This window comes from Lactuca serriola, chromosome 6 (genome assembly GCF_051521515.1).
Source record: "Lactuca serriola cultivar US96UC23 chromosome 6, Lser_US96UC23_V15, whole genome shotgun sequence".
NCBI classification, from domain to species: domain Eukaryota; kingdom Viridiplantae; phylum Streptophyta; class Magnoliopsida; order Asterales; family Asteraceae; genus Lactuca; species Lactuca serriola.
In genome coordinates this window covers 143383770-143401059 of record NC_136413.1, presented here as the reverse complement: position 1 = coordinate 143401059, position 17290 = coordinate 143383770, and the positions used below count along the sequence as shown (strand labels likewise).

Sequence of the window (17290 nt, the reverse complement as noted above, 5' to 3'; positions counted from 1 at the left end):
TAAGATTAGTCACATGTCATTTTGTCATAATTTGAGATATATTTATTTTCCACTTGTCATTACTTTAATTTTCATTTTCAATATATCATTAATTTACTTTCCATAAATTAAACCTACCATAATGACTATCAAATTTTAAATTTCAAATTCAATTCCAAATAAATTTACAGTTTAAACCTTTATGTTTAATATTTTGTTATAATTAACCCGTTTAGTACACACTAAACACATAATTTTAATTAATTTATTATTTGCATGTTTTTTTCTCATAGTTTTCACTTATTTCAATTTCAAATTCAAATAAAATTTCTATTTAATCGTTCGTACTTAACATTTTGTTTTAATCAACCCGTATATTATACAGGTCTCACAACTAGTATTTTACTAAAATATATTTTGAACCATGTTTTGAAAACTGGACCGAACATGCTAGTTTAACCGGGAACCGGTCCCGGATCTAGTTCTTAGAGGTCAAACAACTGTTTGTTATGTAAACTAGTAAAAATAAATAATTTTATTATTTTCTATATAACTAAAATTAATAATAATGTAGCTATTACTTTTCCGATTTCTAAGATGACCGGTTCGGTCTTCGGTTTAATTTTCAAAACATTGATTTTGAAGGCTCTTGAACACTTGTTTTTTATTTTTTTATAAGAAAATCATCATCTATGTCATAAAAAACTACCTCATGATTTCCCGAGGAACCAATTCCGATAACGTGTATACTTCACACATTAGCATATAGTTAGGCTATCTACATTAGCAATCCAACTCAACTCAACTTTCTATAAAAAAAAGGAAAAAGTCCATAAAAATCCTTATGTTTTGGAATTTTATATTCGATTAATCTTTGAATGTTTTTTTAATTCAATCAAATCTCAAAAATTGGTAATTGTATTAATTTTGATCTTTTTACCTGGTCAATAGATCATCTCACTTTCAAAATTACAGTTTAGCTGAGATTTTAAAATTAATCATAAATTTGGGCCAAAATTTATATTTTTGATCTAGATTCAATATGTTGTTTCCTAATTTAATCTTCAATTAGCTTCTTTTTGTTTGTTGTATAAAATCATACTTATACAAAAAAAAACATATTTTTCACATAAAACCTTCTTTTTCTATAATTTTCTAAAATAAATATTTTTATATGCAAAATACCTATATAAGCATTTTTTAAAACATTTTTGTATGCAAAATACCTATATAAGCATTTTTTAAAAACATTTTTGTATGCAAAATACGTATTTACAATTTTTTTTTATTTTAAATACCTATTTATAAAACCTTATGTTAAAATGTATGACATACACTTATATAAAATACATTATTATATCCAAGTATAACTTATAAAACTTTTATAAAATAGGTATTTATTAAGTACATAAATAACATTTTGAGTGTGTGCTATATATATATATATATATATATATATATATATATATATATATATATATATATATATCCGTTTTTATAAAAAAACCATAATTTATAAAAAATGCATACAAACACCTACTTTGTAATAAATGAATTTGTATATATATATATATATATATATATATATATATATATATATATATAAACACATATTTTATAAAATATATACAAACACGTTTTTATAAAAAAATATATCTACAAAGACCTATTTCATAGTAAACGTATTTGTGTATATTTTGTAACATCCCGAAATAGCAAGAGTAGAGTTGAAGGGCTAAAAGTGTTATTTGAGGAAGAGTGACTCGGCGAGTCCATGGATGGACTCGGCGAGTACAGTCGCGAATTTGGTCGCGTGTTAAGTAGCCGACTCGGCGAGTCGATGAGATGGACTCGGCGAGTAGGCGCTGGGTGGAGAAAACCCTAATTCTCGGGGTTGAGCCCTATATAAGGAACATTATGTTCCTTCCCCAGCCTCTCTATTTCCCTCTTGAGTTCCAGAAACCCTAAATCGCAGAGGAGCTCCATTGTTGAGTGGATTGGAGCATTGGAGAAGTTGTTGAAGGAATTTTGTGGGAATTGAAGGCTTGGGGCAAGGGGCTTTGCTTGGAATCAACTTTATTGCAGTTGGGGGCGTCCATTGGAGGTAATATCTTGTTCTTGGTCTGATTGTATGTTGTTTCTTCAATTTGGGGTTTGTGGGATCTTGTCTAAGGATGTAAATGGAAGTTTAGAGGTTAGATCTGAGGTTGCTACCTCAGATCTGGAAGGGAGGAGAATCAGAGAGCAGGAAAGTCCCTGTGTTGGAGTGTTTAGTGAAGCTTGCAAGTCCCAAACCCTAGTTATAAGTGATTAAGGCCTAGATCTCTTGGGATTCACGTAAAGTTTGCCACTTTACGTGATGGATGAGTTGTATAAGGCTAGATCTATGTTTTGGATCATTTGCATGGCCTGGAATGCTTCTGAAAGGATTCAGATCGGTGGTACTCGGCGAGTCACATGGGTGAACTCGGCGAGTCGCTTGAAGATGAGCTGGGACTCGACGAGTTGGAAGAACAACTCGGCGAGTCGGATGAAGATAGCCTGTAACTCGGCGAGTTGTATGAACAACTCGGCGAGTAGGTTGATGATAGCCTTGGACTCGGCGAGTCTGTTCTTGGACTCGGCGAGTCTTGTCGAAGAGTTCCGATATTCTCTGGTTGAGTCGGGAATCGGTGACTCAAGGGATGACTCGGTGAGTTGTGTGCGAGTGGACTCTGAGTTGTTGGACTCGGCGAGTCTCGGGGTGACTCGGCGAGTTAGGTCGCGGATGGAGTGAAGTCGGAGTATGGGAACTCGGCGAGTAATAGGGTTGAATCGGCGAGTAGGGTCAGTCAGGAGTTGACTTTGACCTTGTCTTTGTCCAAGGGTTGACCAATGGTGTCCAGGGGCATTTTGGTAATTATTGTTTGTTGTTTTGAGTTCAGCGCATTGGTGGTTGACCAGTGGTGGAGATCGTATCGGAGATCGGAGTAGCTTGGATTATCTGTTCAGTCGGCAGCTTCGAGGTGAGTTATCCTCACTATATCAACGGGGTCTAAGGCACCAAGGCCGGCCCTTATCGGATTGAGATCCGTGTAGTTGTTTTTATGTTACTGCTTTATCATGTTTGCATCCTGTGAGTTAGGATGGTATATGCTAGAGACCTGATTGCGATCGATATCCAGAGAGATAGGGAGATGCTATGTTAGTGACCTGTTAGGTCAGTATCCTGGTTAGGATAGTAGCATGTTATATGATCTGTTGATCTGCTTGTTATCTGTGAATTGTTAGATGATTGTATGTATATGTGCACATGGATGTTTGGATTGGAGTTGGGTTGAGGCGGGTCCTGCTGTGTGCAGTAGGCCAAGATACCCAGGGCGGACCGGTTGTCCCGTAGGCCCAACGAGCGGTCCGGATAGGCTGTAGGTCCCGGTAGGGGCGGACCAGACGTGCCGAAGGCTCGGAGAGTGGACCAGACAGACTGAAGGCCCGATGCGGGCGGACCAGTCATACTGTAGACTCAGAGAGTGGACCAGGTGGATTGAAGGCCCGGGAACGGGCGGACCAATCACACTGTAGACTCGATGTATGCGGATAGACTCAGAGGGTGGACCAGGTGGACTGTTGGTCGGTGCGGTGGACCAGTCACACAGTAGACCCGGAGAGCATGACTGTTCTATGATCGGATATGTTATGGCATGTTATGAGTGTATGGTATTTGTGGTTGGTATTTTGGGGGTATCTCACTAAGCTCTCGGGCTTACAGTTGTGGTTTCATGTTTTCAGGTTGTTCAGGAGATCGTGGCAAGGCGAAGGCGTGATCGTACCGCTCCTCATGATTTTGTGGTGTTATGATTCTGGGAATACGATAAATGTTTTGTATTGAAAACCTTTTTGTAAAGAATTATTGGTATTGAGATGTTTTTTGAAAAATTTTAAATTGGTTGTGTTTTTCGGTCGTTACAAGTTGGTATCAGAGCCTTGGTTTGAGTGAATTGGAGAAACACTCGTGTGACTCCAGTCTCAAATCAAGGAGAGTTTTCGAAAGAGTATTTAAAAATGGTTTTCAAAAATGAGTAAAGGAGGACGCGGAGGTACGATCAGCCGGAGCCAGTAAGTAACCCCAAAATACCATGCATGTTATTTGTCTTTGAGCTTTGATAGAACAGCATGCTAGTGTTAGGCTAGGGATCTTCAGGATTTCATGATATGTTTCCTGATTTGTGATGCCTGTAGCCTAGGGTCCCTTATGGGAGATTCTCAGTGTTTCTCTAGTGGTGAGGGTTGATTATTGTTATGCTTGTTCTCTAGGGTATTGTGGTAGTACTTCATACAAATGTGGGTAGGTGTGGAAGGTAGTATGGGCCCGTACTACTGAAAGCACAGGACCCATACGCGTATCAGGGAAACCATGATCTCTAGGGTGGGTTGAGAGAGAGTTGGATCCCAGGGTGTGGGAAGAGTCTGAGATTTTGTGTGGTGTTTTCTTTCAGTATGGAGATTCCGAGGCATGATGAGAGTGGATCCGGGTCAGGATCGGGAGCTGGAGAGAGGGTTCCGGGCGAATCGGTGCCGCCCGAGATTGTCGGTCAGATGAGCACGAGCGAGTTGGACGCGAGGATCCGTGAGATCCTGAGTGAGGAGATTGCGGAGTTGTTCCGGGCTGAGTTGCCAGAGCTGGTTGGGTCGATTAAGACCGCCATGGTTGAGTATTTTGATGAGCGTTATGCGGCTCTCACCGAGACGGCTACCGCGGCGGCTACAGCAGCTGTAGCAGCGGCAGGGGGAGGAGCTAGTCGGGGTTTTCAGTATCGGGACTTCGATAGGACGAAGCCTCCCACATTCGACGGAGTTCAGGACCCGATTGTTGCTATGAGGTGGTTGTCAGACGTGGAGGGATGTTTCTTCACGTGTTCATGCCCTGCTGATCATAGGGTGAGGTATGCTCTGAACCTGTTGAGGCTCGGGGCGAAGGATTGGTGGAGGTGTGCTCTGAACTTATGAAGTTTTCCCTAAAAAGAATATATTTTTTTTCTCTCTTTCACCAATACAATCAAACTCTATCTAATTATTTAAATCTATTAGCAATTCATCCCAATCTATTTTATATTAAAATTTTATATTTATAAAAATATATCAACATTGATTTTACATGTAGAGAAAAAAAATCAGATTTTTTGACATATTTTATTTTATTTTTTTTATTAAAGACTAAAGATGATGTTTACTTTTTAACAAAAGTTTGTTATTTGTATAAAAATTAATTGATTTTTTTCTAACAACGTTGGACATAGGGCATGAACTTATCACATACAACCTAAGGCGAGCTGAGGCGTGACCATGAGCTAGTTTGCCAATGATTGTCAGATTATCATTTTCTTATAAATATTTTCTTCTCACGAACAGTTCGCAAAAACCCTGATGAAGGTAGTCTTAGGTCGTCACGAAGTTATTATAATTCGTGCGTCATCATTTACTCACTAAGTAATAATTTTTATATGTTAAATGATAGGATTTTCCAATAATGGACTCTGATATTTTTGAAACCGCATATAATCCATGAATTCATTGTGTTGATTTATTCAAGTAATGTGTTCACGTAAGTCGATTATTGTATTTAAGAAACTGCACATAACCAATAATTAATATGTTTTTTTGTTTCAATTAGCAGGATGAATTCTTAAATGTTACAAAAGATTACAGAAGTCAGCATATAAAATGATGAATTTAATTTTTGTAGTTAGAGAAATATTAGCTAACTATGAACTATTTGACGAATCCTTGAATGTTACAAAAGATTCGCAGAAGTCAGCATATAATGATCCAATATGGGATCCCATTCAATATTTGTAGTTAAAGAAATATTAATTAACAATGAACTATTAGATGTAATCTTGTAAAAGAAGGCCAAAACACAACTTTAAAGCATGTGCTCGAGCAAAAGCTCTAGCAAAACTATAATTACTCTACATTGAGATCATCTACAAAATATAAATAATTTACGCGCGTTTAAGTATAATAGTTAGTTCAATACTAGGTTTAATGTTGGTTTGTTTCCTAACAAATAATAATACACATGCAAGGAGTTTGTTTATTTCATTTGTTTTTGTAGTAGGTTGTTCTCTTTTAAAACATTTTACCGAGTAATTTTATAAAAAAAATCTTCATAATTGAACAGTCGCAAATAATAAAGATATTTGTGAATCATGTTATTGTTCCGTTTGTTGATATATGTTTATTATACACCTAGAAAAAAGTAAAACTATTCACTGAGACACTGAATGATATTTGTGTTGCAACAAAAACATTTATATAAAAGTGTAACAAAGAACAAAATCAACATAAGTTTAAAAGTATCCCACGTCCAACATTTTTACAACAAAGTTGCATTAAAACGCTCGGCTGGTGGATGTGGTGTCACATTTGCCACAGTCCATGGAAGAGCCACCTCACACTTTGCATATTTTTGCGAAAAGTTGACATTTGGTAGGCGCGAGTTGTCATATTTGTCACGCTACCGTTTTTTTTAATATGCAAAATAAATCTTTCAAACATAACAATTTTTAAAAACTAAAAATTCATTAAACTTAAAATAAAAACATAGAAATTCAAAATAACAACAAACACACCAAAAAAATAGAATTTAAAATTAAAAACATACAAACTAAAATTAAAAAACCTAGATAGACCTAAAGAACATCTTCATGGCGTGGGTTCCCATACTTGCCATCTTTTTTTTTATAAATTAATTTATATTAAAAATAATCAATTTAACCAACTTAATGTAAAACTACAATTTCATTAAAATTCAACGAAAAATACAACAAACACACCCAAAAAAAAGCTTAGAAAAATAAAATTACAACAAGTAAAAACATCAATATAATTTAAAATGGGGACACAAAGAATATTAATAACAATTAATATATATATATATATATATATATATATATATATATATATATATATATATAATATTAAATATGAAAGGGAATAAGGCAAATGATAATTTTTATAAAATTAGAAGGGTTTATATAATATTTTCAAGTTGAGTTTAGGGTAGAAAGTGAAGCAAAAGAGAATTTATAAGAACCTTTAATGTAACTTTCCAATTGAAAACACATTTCTCTCATTGGCTTTTGGTCACCGAATTGCCGAGCCGAGCTCGGCATGCCAAGCACTCGGCCCGGTGTGCGTTGAACCTGCCAAGCTTATAACGTCCAGCCTCATAGCAGCACTTAAAAGTGCTAAAACAGAACCTAATGCAACATTTTTAGAAAAATAGATTTTCTATTAGACTAAACGGAGTGGACACCGTAAATCCACTCGCTAAGCCCCTTGGAACACCGCCCCCTAGCGCTTGCTAGGGGGGTCGCTATGGATGTATTGCTATGTGTATAGCGAGAATTGAGAGAAGAAAATGGTGTAATGTGATTGGATGGAAGAAAAGTGGCCAAATCCATCTTTGAATAAAATCATTTTTATTTATTTAATTAAAACATATAAAACTATATGTGCATATATCATAAACACATTTTCCCTTTTGTGTGTAAAGATCATAATCTTATCGGTTTCAACAAAAAGAATCACATTTTCCCTTTCTATCAATGAAAGTAAGTTGTTATACTAGGAAACTTTTAAAATGATTTATATTGAAATTGAGGGAAACGACATGAAATGAATATAATGGTGTTTTATGATAACATTGTAATATGATGATAATAACATAAATTACAAGGGTTCTCAATGGAAAGCATAAAGACTTCAAAGAATAAAACGACATATAAATACTAGCTAGACAAAACCCTAATGGGCTAAAGACTAAAGGGTCCATAAACAAGTGGGCTAATAATATACAGGCTAACATCCCCCCCTCAAACTTACAATGCCGCATCAATAAGCATTGAGAGTTTGTTACATAAGAACCGAAACCGAGAAGTCGATAGAGCCTTCGTAAAAATATCCGCAAGCTGTAAGGTTGATGAAAAAAACGGAAGCGAAATGGTCCCGAGCTGCAGGTGATGACAGGTAAAATGACAATCAATCTCAATGTGCTTCGTCTGCTCATGAAAAACAGAATTCTTTGCAATTTGTATCGCACTTTTGTTATCACAACACAAGGGGGTAAGTGAAGAAATATGAACTCCCATATCTGCAAGCAACCACCGTAACCAGATAATCTCACATGTAGTTACAGCCATAGCACGATATTCAGCCTTCGTGGAAGATCTAGAGATAACGTCCTGTTTCTTGCTCTTCCATGAAATGAGAGACTCTCCACGAAATACGCAAAATCCAGTGGTGGACTTACAATCATGGCGATCACCATCCCAATCAGCATCACTATAGGCACGTAACTCAAGAGAAGAAGCCGAGGGAAACAAGAGAGTCTGAAAATGAGTGCCACGAAGATATCTCAGAATACGGAGAACAACTCCCCAATAAACAGAGGTAGGGTCAGTAACAAACTGATTGACAACATGAACAACATGAGCAATATCTCGATGAGTAACTATGAGATAGACCAAACTTCCCACAATAGTGTGATAAAGGTTCGGATCGGACAAAGGAACACCATCAGTAGGAGAGTATCGTGTATTGGTTTCAAGAGGAGTATCAACAGTCCGATTGTCAGAGAGGCCCGCCCGTGTAAACAAGTTAGATATATATTTAGTCTGAGAAAGAATATACCCTTTCTTAGACCGAGCTACCTCAATACCCAAGAAACAACGCAGCAAGCCCAAATCCTTCATAGCAAATCGATGAGTTAGATCATGCTTCAAAGATTCAATACCACCATGGTCATCACCCATAATAATCATGTCATCCGCATATAAGGACAGAAGAATCCGTCCTGCACTCGAGCATCTAACAAACAAAGCAGAATCATGATTACTCTGGACAAATCCTATAGAGGTAATCATTGTGGAGCATTTCTCAAACCAAGCACGAGGGGCTTGCTTGAGACCATACAAAGCTTTGCGAAGCCGACAAACCTCACCCGGACGGTGCTAAATTCCTGGGGAAGGAGTTATATAAACCTTTTCATGGAGGTTACCATTCAAAAAAGCATTCTTGACATCCATTTGAAAGATCTTACACTATCGAATGGATGCAATTGCAATCATAGTGCGGACTGTCATCATCTTTGCAACTGGGGCAAATGTCTCCTTGTAGTCAAAACCATACTATTGGGAATACCCTTTTGCTACAAGTCGGTCCTTGTACCGCTTAACAGACCCATCAACATTTGTTTTTATCTTGTACACCCAACGACAACCTATCGTATGTTTCCCAGGTGGAAGGGAAACCAAATCCCATGTATGAGTCTGATGAAGAGCAAAGAGTTCCTCAGCCATAGCATTTTGCCAAAGAGGATCTAAAACAGCTTCTCTATATGATTCAGGTTCAGACCGATGATGGATACTCGCTATAAATAAAGCAAATGGTCCTGAATATGTAGAGTAAGTAAAATCTGGAAGCTTGGTGGACTTGACAGGATGAGTAGATCTCCTGAGGGGTGGTGGTGGAGGTGAATCCTCAATTTCAACAATCAGAGGAGCAGGCTCAGGAACAGGGGGAGTCGAGGAACTCTCTGAAGAAGTGGGTGTGTCATGAGCTGAAGAATCAGGAGGCGTAGATAGGTCTTGAGCCGCTATCTCTTTATTAAAAGGATCAATATGCAGAAGATCGGACTTCGTTACATTGTGGGCTGTAGTAGGAATCGAGTAAAAAGGAATATGTTCCAAAAAAGTGACATGTCGGGAAACATGTAACTTCTGACTCACAATATCATCACAACAATATCCTTTTTGTCCAATACCATACCCCAAAAATACACAAATAGCAGATTTTAGCCCCAACTTATTCCTCTCAACATGAGGACAAAGAACACAACAAGTACATCCAAAAACTCATAAGGAAGAGTAGTCTGATAGATGGCCATATAGCTTCTCAAAAGGATACATTCTTAAATTCAATGAAGTAAGGATACAATTAATCACATACACAACAGTTAGGACTGCTTCTCCCCAAAAGGCACTAGGGACCTGCGCAGACAGGAGCAATGAGCGGGCAGTCTCAACAATATGACGGTGTTTTCGTTCTGCCACACCATTTTGCTAAGGTGTGTCAGTACACGAGGACTGGTGTATAGTACCATTAGAAGCAAGTAACTGAGTAAAATCATTAGATGCATATTCACCCCTTAAGTCTCACCTGAAGCACTTAATCACAACCGAATGTTGAGTTTTAACAAGAGCTCTAAAATTACTGTAAATATCAAAGAAATCAGATCTGCATTTCATAAGATAAACCCATGTATATTGAGTATAATCATCAATAAAAGATACATAATAGGTTGACCCACCCTTTGTGGATACTGGTGCAGGACCCCATACATCAGAATGAATAATGTCAAAAGGAGCAGTAGAACAAGACATACTTTTATTGAAAGGTAAAGTAGATAATTTTGTCAGTTTACAACCACTACAATCAGAAACATCACAAGTGTCTAAATGACCCAAAACACCACTAGATGCTAAAAAACTCAAACGTGATACAGACACATGTCCCAAACGAGAATGCCAAAGATAAAAATCAGACGACAAAGGACTCAAACGAAAATAAGATAAATCAATGCTGGAGGCAGCAATAGCAGATACTTTGAGAACCTCCAATACATACTCTTCCCCACCCTACGGCCAATCCCAATCACCTTTTGGGTGTGTTGATCCTGTATAACACAAACATAATCAGAAATAAACACCTAGTTACCAGACTTACATAACTGACTGACTAAGGCAAGATTCAAAGTGAGTTTGGGAATGTAATAAACATTAGGGAGAGTGATATGAGAAATAGAGACATACCTAACACCCTCAACTAGCATAGATGTATCACTAGCAGACTTAACAGAAATAGATGACACTTGCGACAAAGAAGTAAATGATGACAAATGAGGAGTCATATGATGGGTTGCACCAGAATCTAAAATCCACAAAGATGAGGGAATACCTAATGTACCAGATGAAGTAAGACCAGAGTGAGACATAGATGTAGACATAACAATGGGATTAGAGGCCAAATACTATCCGAAAATCTCAAACACCTTGGGATCCAATGCAGATGGTGGCATGTTTACAACAGAATCTGTATCAACTGGTGGTATAGCAACAACAAACTGTGGAGGACGAGGGGTCCATGGAGGAGCACCAGAGGAACGTGGATGAAACTTCTGTTAACCATACCTATTTTGTTGTCCCGAATGAGGATGACCAGATTTACCCTTGTTGACTAATAATGGACACTGATCTTTCCAATGATTTTTCTGTTTGCAGAATGCACACTCATCATAAGCAACCCTTGAAGTTTGTCGAGACTGATTAGAGGAAACAACAAGCACATCAAGAGCGGGAGTAGAAATAGATGTTGCTTTAAACCCTTTATCCGCATGAGACTTGATACGAGTCTCTTCTGCAATTAACTCATGGAAAATAGAGTCAATCGAGGGAAGAGGAGAGCGATGAAGAATTGTTCCACGTAGACCTTCAAAACCAGCACACAAGGCCATCGAGAACTGGACCAAGCGTTGTTCTTCCCTCCTCGCAATGTAAGGCTCAAAATCTTTTAAAATTTTGGATTCAGTAAGAGCCAATTGATCCTACAGATCAGACATAGCAACATAAAAATCTTGAATACTCAGGTCATTTTGTTGAAGGGCACGAATATCATATTCTAACTGGTATTGTTTAGTAAAGTTGGACTGAGTATACAGTCTCTCCAAGTGATTCCAAACTTCCTTTGCTATGTCATATTTAGCCAACTACATACCAATGGACTGAGTAACATAGTTATTAATCCAAGTAATGACCTTGGAGTTATCAATCTCCCAAGAATCAAGCAACAAATCAAAATTCTCAGTTTGAGGCAATGAGGGTTTGGCTTTAGTCCCAGTGACATAGCCCCACATATTCTTCCCACGAAGAAAGTTCTTCATAACGTAACTCCAATACGTATAATTCTTTCCATCTATACGAGTATTGATTGATTGAAGAGAATCATCATTTCCAGTCATGTTGACAATGAATAAATAACCACAATAGCAGTATACGAATATGAGAATGAAAGGAGTAACAAGCCAGCGGAAGCAATCAATCAGACAACGAATCAACAGCGATAACGAATCAACATCAACAACGAGCAACAACGAATCAACACATCAAAGACGAATACTAGCTACAACAACAATGAATCGACCGCACCACATATGACTACTACAAGGACTTCTAACAGCGTATCAAGCCTCCACTCCGATACCATGATAACATTGTCATATGATTATAATAAAGAGAAATTACAAGGGTTCTCAATGGAAAACATAAAGACTATAAAGAATAAAACGACATATAAATAGTAGCTAGACAAAACCCTAATGGGCTAAAAACTAAAGGGCCCATAAATAAGTGAGCTAATAATATATAGGCTAACATTTTAATCCCTTATTTAAGTAAAAAAATCATAAAAAATTGTACTAGGCTTTAATAGTAATCGTAGCATAAAACCTAAAGAAAGGTTTAAAGTATGCTAAATGTATAATATGTGTCGTATATGTTAATACCATGTATGTTATGCCATTCCTTAGATGTGGAAATCAAGATGGAATGTTGCAATTATCGAAGCATCGACTAAGGCTATTAAGGTGGGTAATAGATTGTGGGGAAAATGACCTTTGAGGGTAATAAAGTATTTGTCTTGTATTCATTAGGTCCCTTATCTTTTTTTTTTTTGTCTTTATTATACCATTGAACTTATAATTCCTGCTCACCAAAGCCACTGCGACCGGTTGTTGTAGGTTACTGCTTATGTAGATATTACGTGACATTATGTGGCATACACTTGGCTTATTAAATGCAGGTCATCCCTATTAAGCTGCGTCATTCTCATAAATTGTGCCCTAGATCGACATGGATGCTTCTTCTTCTTCTTCTGTCTCTTCCAAACGAAATGTTGAATTTCAACATGAAAATCCTTGTTATTGTGGGTTACCATCTCGCGTATGAACTTCACGAACTAAAGACAATCCAGGAAAAAAATTCAGATTGTTCCCTAACTCCATGGTAAATCAAATGTTTTTATGTTTTTGGTTTAATGTTCTTTCTTTATTCTTTCTTTAACCAATTTGTTACTTTTTTCAAGAATGAAGGACCAAAATGCAAGTTCTGGGAATGGTTGGAGCCTAAAACCCTTGATAATGAAGTCAGTTCTGGGAAGGACAAAAAAGAACTATGCAATTTAACCCTCAAAATTTGTACATTGGAAAACCAGATCAACATATGTAAGATGAAGATGGAACAAGAAAATTTGGTTGTTAGACAAGAGTTTGAAAAAATCAAATGGAAGCTATTTACTCATAAAGTTCTGATGATTGCGTTATTTATGTTGTTTGTGTTTAAGAAGTACTTATTGATGTATTAAGACTAAATTTTTTTTACTAATTAAGTTGTATTCAAAGACAATGTTGTATTTTGTTTGATGTATCAAGACTAAATCTTTTTGAGTAATAACAGTTTGATGTTTTGAGTGGTTTCAAAGAAATATTAATGTGTTAATGTGATCCAAGTTAGTGAATTGTACATGATGCTGGGGTAAAATGGTCCAGATTAAGTATAACAGCAATCAATTGTTAATGTCTTAATGTGATCCGGGGGTAAAATGGTCCAGATTAAGTATAACAACAATCAATAGTTCGATATTTTGAGTGGTTACAAAGACATATTAATGTGTTTAATAGGTTAGTGAATTGGACATTATGCAGGGGTAAAATGGTCCATTTTAACCACAACAACAACATCAAACATTTCTTAATGTATTAAGACTAAATCTTCTTTATTAATGATAGTTAGTTTGATGTTTTGAGTGGTTTCAAAATGTGTTTAACTGGTTAGTGTATTTGACATGATACACGGGTAAAATGGTCCAGATTAAGTATAACAACAATCAATTGTTAATGTCTTAATGTGATCCAGGGGTAAAATGGTCCAGATTAAGTATAACAGCAATAAATAGTTTGATATTTTGAGTGGTTACAAAGACATATTAGTGTGTTTAATAGGTTAGTGAATTGGACATTATGAAGGGGTAAAATGTTCCATTTTAACCACAACAACAACATCAAACATTTCTTAATGTATTAAGACTAAATCTTCTTTATTAATGATAGTTAGTTTGATGTTTTGAGTGGTTTCAAAATGTGTTTAACTGGTTAGTGTATTGGACATGATATAGGGGTAAAATGGTCCAGATTAAGTATAACACCAAGCATATAATATAGATAGAAGACAAACTTGTAAGATTCCATTAGCATGTGCACCATTACAAAAGTTGTGCCCACATTTGTCCTAATATGTCAAAAGATGTGCCATGACTAAAAGTATTCCCAATTACATAATTAAAAGACTAAAAGTTTGTCTATACAAAAATATTAAAACATAAATTCATTCCAACACCAGTGGGTGGTGATCAATGCTTCCTTCTTTCTTCAAAACGTTCCTATTTAACCCAGTCTTGGTAATTTATTATGAGTATTTTCGTGTCCTCTTCCCAGTTGCAACAGGTTGAGCAGGGACATCATTAACAGGATCATCTACATGAACATCAACACGTTGAGCAGGTACATCATTAATAGGATCATCTACATGAACATCAACATGTGGAGCAGGATCATCTACTTGAACATCATCAGCTGGTTGTGCAGGAACTTCCACTTGAATTGGATCTACTTGAACTGGTTCCATAGTACCTGCTATACAAAGGTGTAGTTAATGAGTTGGATGTTGTAGTATAATTACATTGTTTTAATAGCATACATTTCTCTGTTTTACATTTATTAGCTTTCTTCTTTTTTGGCAGTGAAGTGGATGCTGCATCTTTTGGTCTTGTAGGACATGTTGATCTATTGTGGCATGTTTCTCTGCAAATGGTGCATCTCATAACTGCACCTGCTTTTGATATAGTATGCCTTGTTTTCCCCTGGCTTTCCCTCTCAGATTGATCCCTTTTCCTTTTAATGGTTGGCCTTCCTGGTAACCTTCTTTTTTGGGGAGGAAATGGCTTCATGTAGGTAAATTCAGGCCACATGGAACTACTATTAAGTGGATTAATGGTATGGTTGTAACAAGTCAAGAACATGGTTGTATGGAACCATGGTGCAACATAATTCTCTGCATTCCTGTTGAGGTATGAAATGGCTGCCACTACATGCACACATGGGATACCTGATACTTGCCAAGATCTACATCCACATGTGTTGTTAAGGTCCACATCATATCCATCATTTCCAATCCTAACCTCATATTGTTGTATCCCAGAAGGTATAACCCCCCAAAATCTACACACAAAAATAAGAAGTTCTATTAATCTTATAGATGAGACATATAATATTTATAAAATAGAAGTTATATCATACCTTTTTTGTTTCTTTAGCTTTGATATCTTCAACCTTATAGATGGACATATTTTTATATTCCCCCAACTTTGTCCCTCTAGAAACATTTTATACATCCTCTCCATTGCATAAATCCTTATCTCTTCCAACATAGTGATGAGTGGCCTCTTCCTAGCAATATCAGTAACAGAGTTGAAACTTTATGATATGCCATTCTCATAAGCATCACAAGAACTTTCCACTTCAAAGAATGCCCTGCACCAACTTTTAGGGCCCCTTTCCATGAGGTGTTCATAAGCCAAAGGGTAAATGTTTTTTATGGAATTCATTTCTGCCTCAAATTTAGGTTGAGTAGTACTAGCAGCTACTGCCCAAAACAACTTCCTATATTGTTCACCTTTGAATCTTTTCTTGAAGTTAGCATAGATGTGCCTAGCACATTGTCTATGCTCTGCTGCTAGAACCCTTTCTTTGACAGCCTCTATTAATCCCTGAAAGAAAGCATGAAATAGATGACATTACAAAAACATTCAACTTAAACAAAACAAAACAGAAATATACCTTGTGTTGGTCTTATATGAGGGTCAATCCATGACCAATTACCATTTCAATGTCATCCAGAAGGAGGTCAAGAAACCACTTCCATGTTTCCTTATTTTCAACTTCCACCACAGCCCATGCAATAGGGAAGATGTGGTTGTTTGCATCCCTACGCATAGTTGCTAACAGTTGGCCTCTACATATACCCTTTAAAAAACAACCATCTACCCCTATTACCCTCCTACATGCTGCAATCCAACCATCCTTCACACCCTTAAATCAAACATACATTTTAGAAAATTAAGTGGTGGAATCAGGCATGACATTCACATCTATTTTTACTGTTGAACCATGATTTGTCCTCATTATTTCTTCTCCATAACTCCATACTTTACCATAATGTTCTATCAAACTACCCTCTATCTCATCCGAAGCATATCTCCTAGCATTTCTACATTGAGTGGCACTAACAATCAAGTTAAACTTTGTACTCACTTTGGCTTTCATTTTCCTTATGCTCATTTTGGGGTTCTTCACAAGTTGATTCTTAAAATGCTTTCCAATCCATTTATATGTTACAATGGAACCAAGTTTGAAGACTCTTGAATAGTTATGGTCATCAACTAATGACTTAATCTGGAAAGATCTTTCACTACCCATCCAGGAAGCCCACAGTTTAAAAGGACAAGAGGGGTTCTTGTTATTTTTACAACATCTCACTAGTAACCTCTGACTATCATTTTTCTCAAAATAAAGGTTGTACCCATTCTTCACTGCATAGTTAGTCAAACAAATTTTCAATTCCATGGGGTTAGAGAATCTCATACCTAGAATTGGCACCATTTTGTCCCATTTCTGGTTCTCATTATGGACAGGGTACACTGATTTGTCATCTCTATTCTTGGTTTCAACCTCATCAGTTTCAGCCTCATCATTTATATCCTTACACATACCTGACACCCGATGTAAGAATTCATCACCAATAGTCTTGTCAAGAGAAGGAATATAATCATCTGCTTCATGCTCATATGGAATATCATGAGAAAGTTGTGAATCCTTATCATCATTAGGGTCTTCCTCAAAATAATTCCCTTCATCATCTTCCACTACTTCCATATCAGCTTAATCAAGTACAGGTTCATTTTTGTGGTCTATATACACATTCATTCTTAGACTAGCTTCATCACTATAACCCGTTTCAATAAACTCAAAATAGTCAGCATCATTCCCAATTCTCCTAATACCCTCTGCCAATGGTTCATTTCTAGTGCAATAATATACATTATCACAACTGCCTTCAATCAACTTTGTAATGAACAAGTTAAAGTCTTTGGGGTCCATTGC

General features: G+C 36.6%; 1 protein-coding gene across 1 annotated transcript; it reads right to left on the bottom strand.

The window, feature by feature from the left end:
* Positions 1 to 14537: 14537 nt before the first annotated feature.
* On the bottom strand, positions 14538 to 17062 carry LOC145060227 (uncharacterized). Its single transcript, XM_079007934.1, has 6 exons — positions 16289 to 17062; positions 16010 to 16219; positions 15668 to 15897; positions 15428 to 15577; positions 14844 to 15349; positions 14538 to 14761 (listed from the first exon to the last, which is right to left on the bottom strand). Exons 1-6 carry the CDS (start codon positions 17060 to 17062, stop codon positions 14538 to 14540), a joined length of 2094 nt encoding a protein of 697 aa, XP_078864060.1.
* Positions 17063 to 17290: the final 228 nt, after the last annotated feature.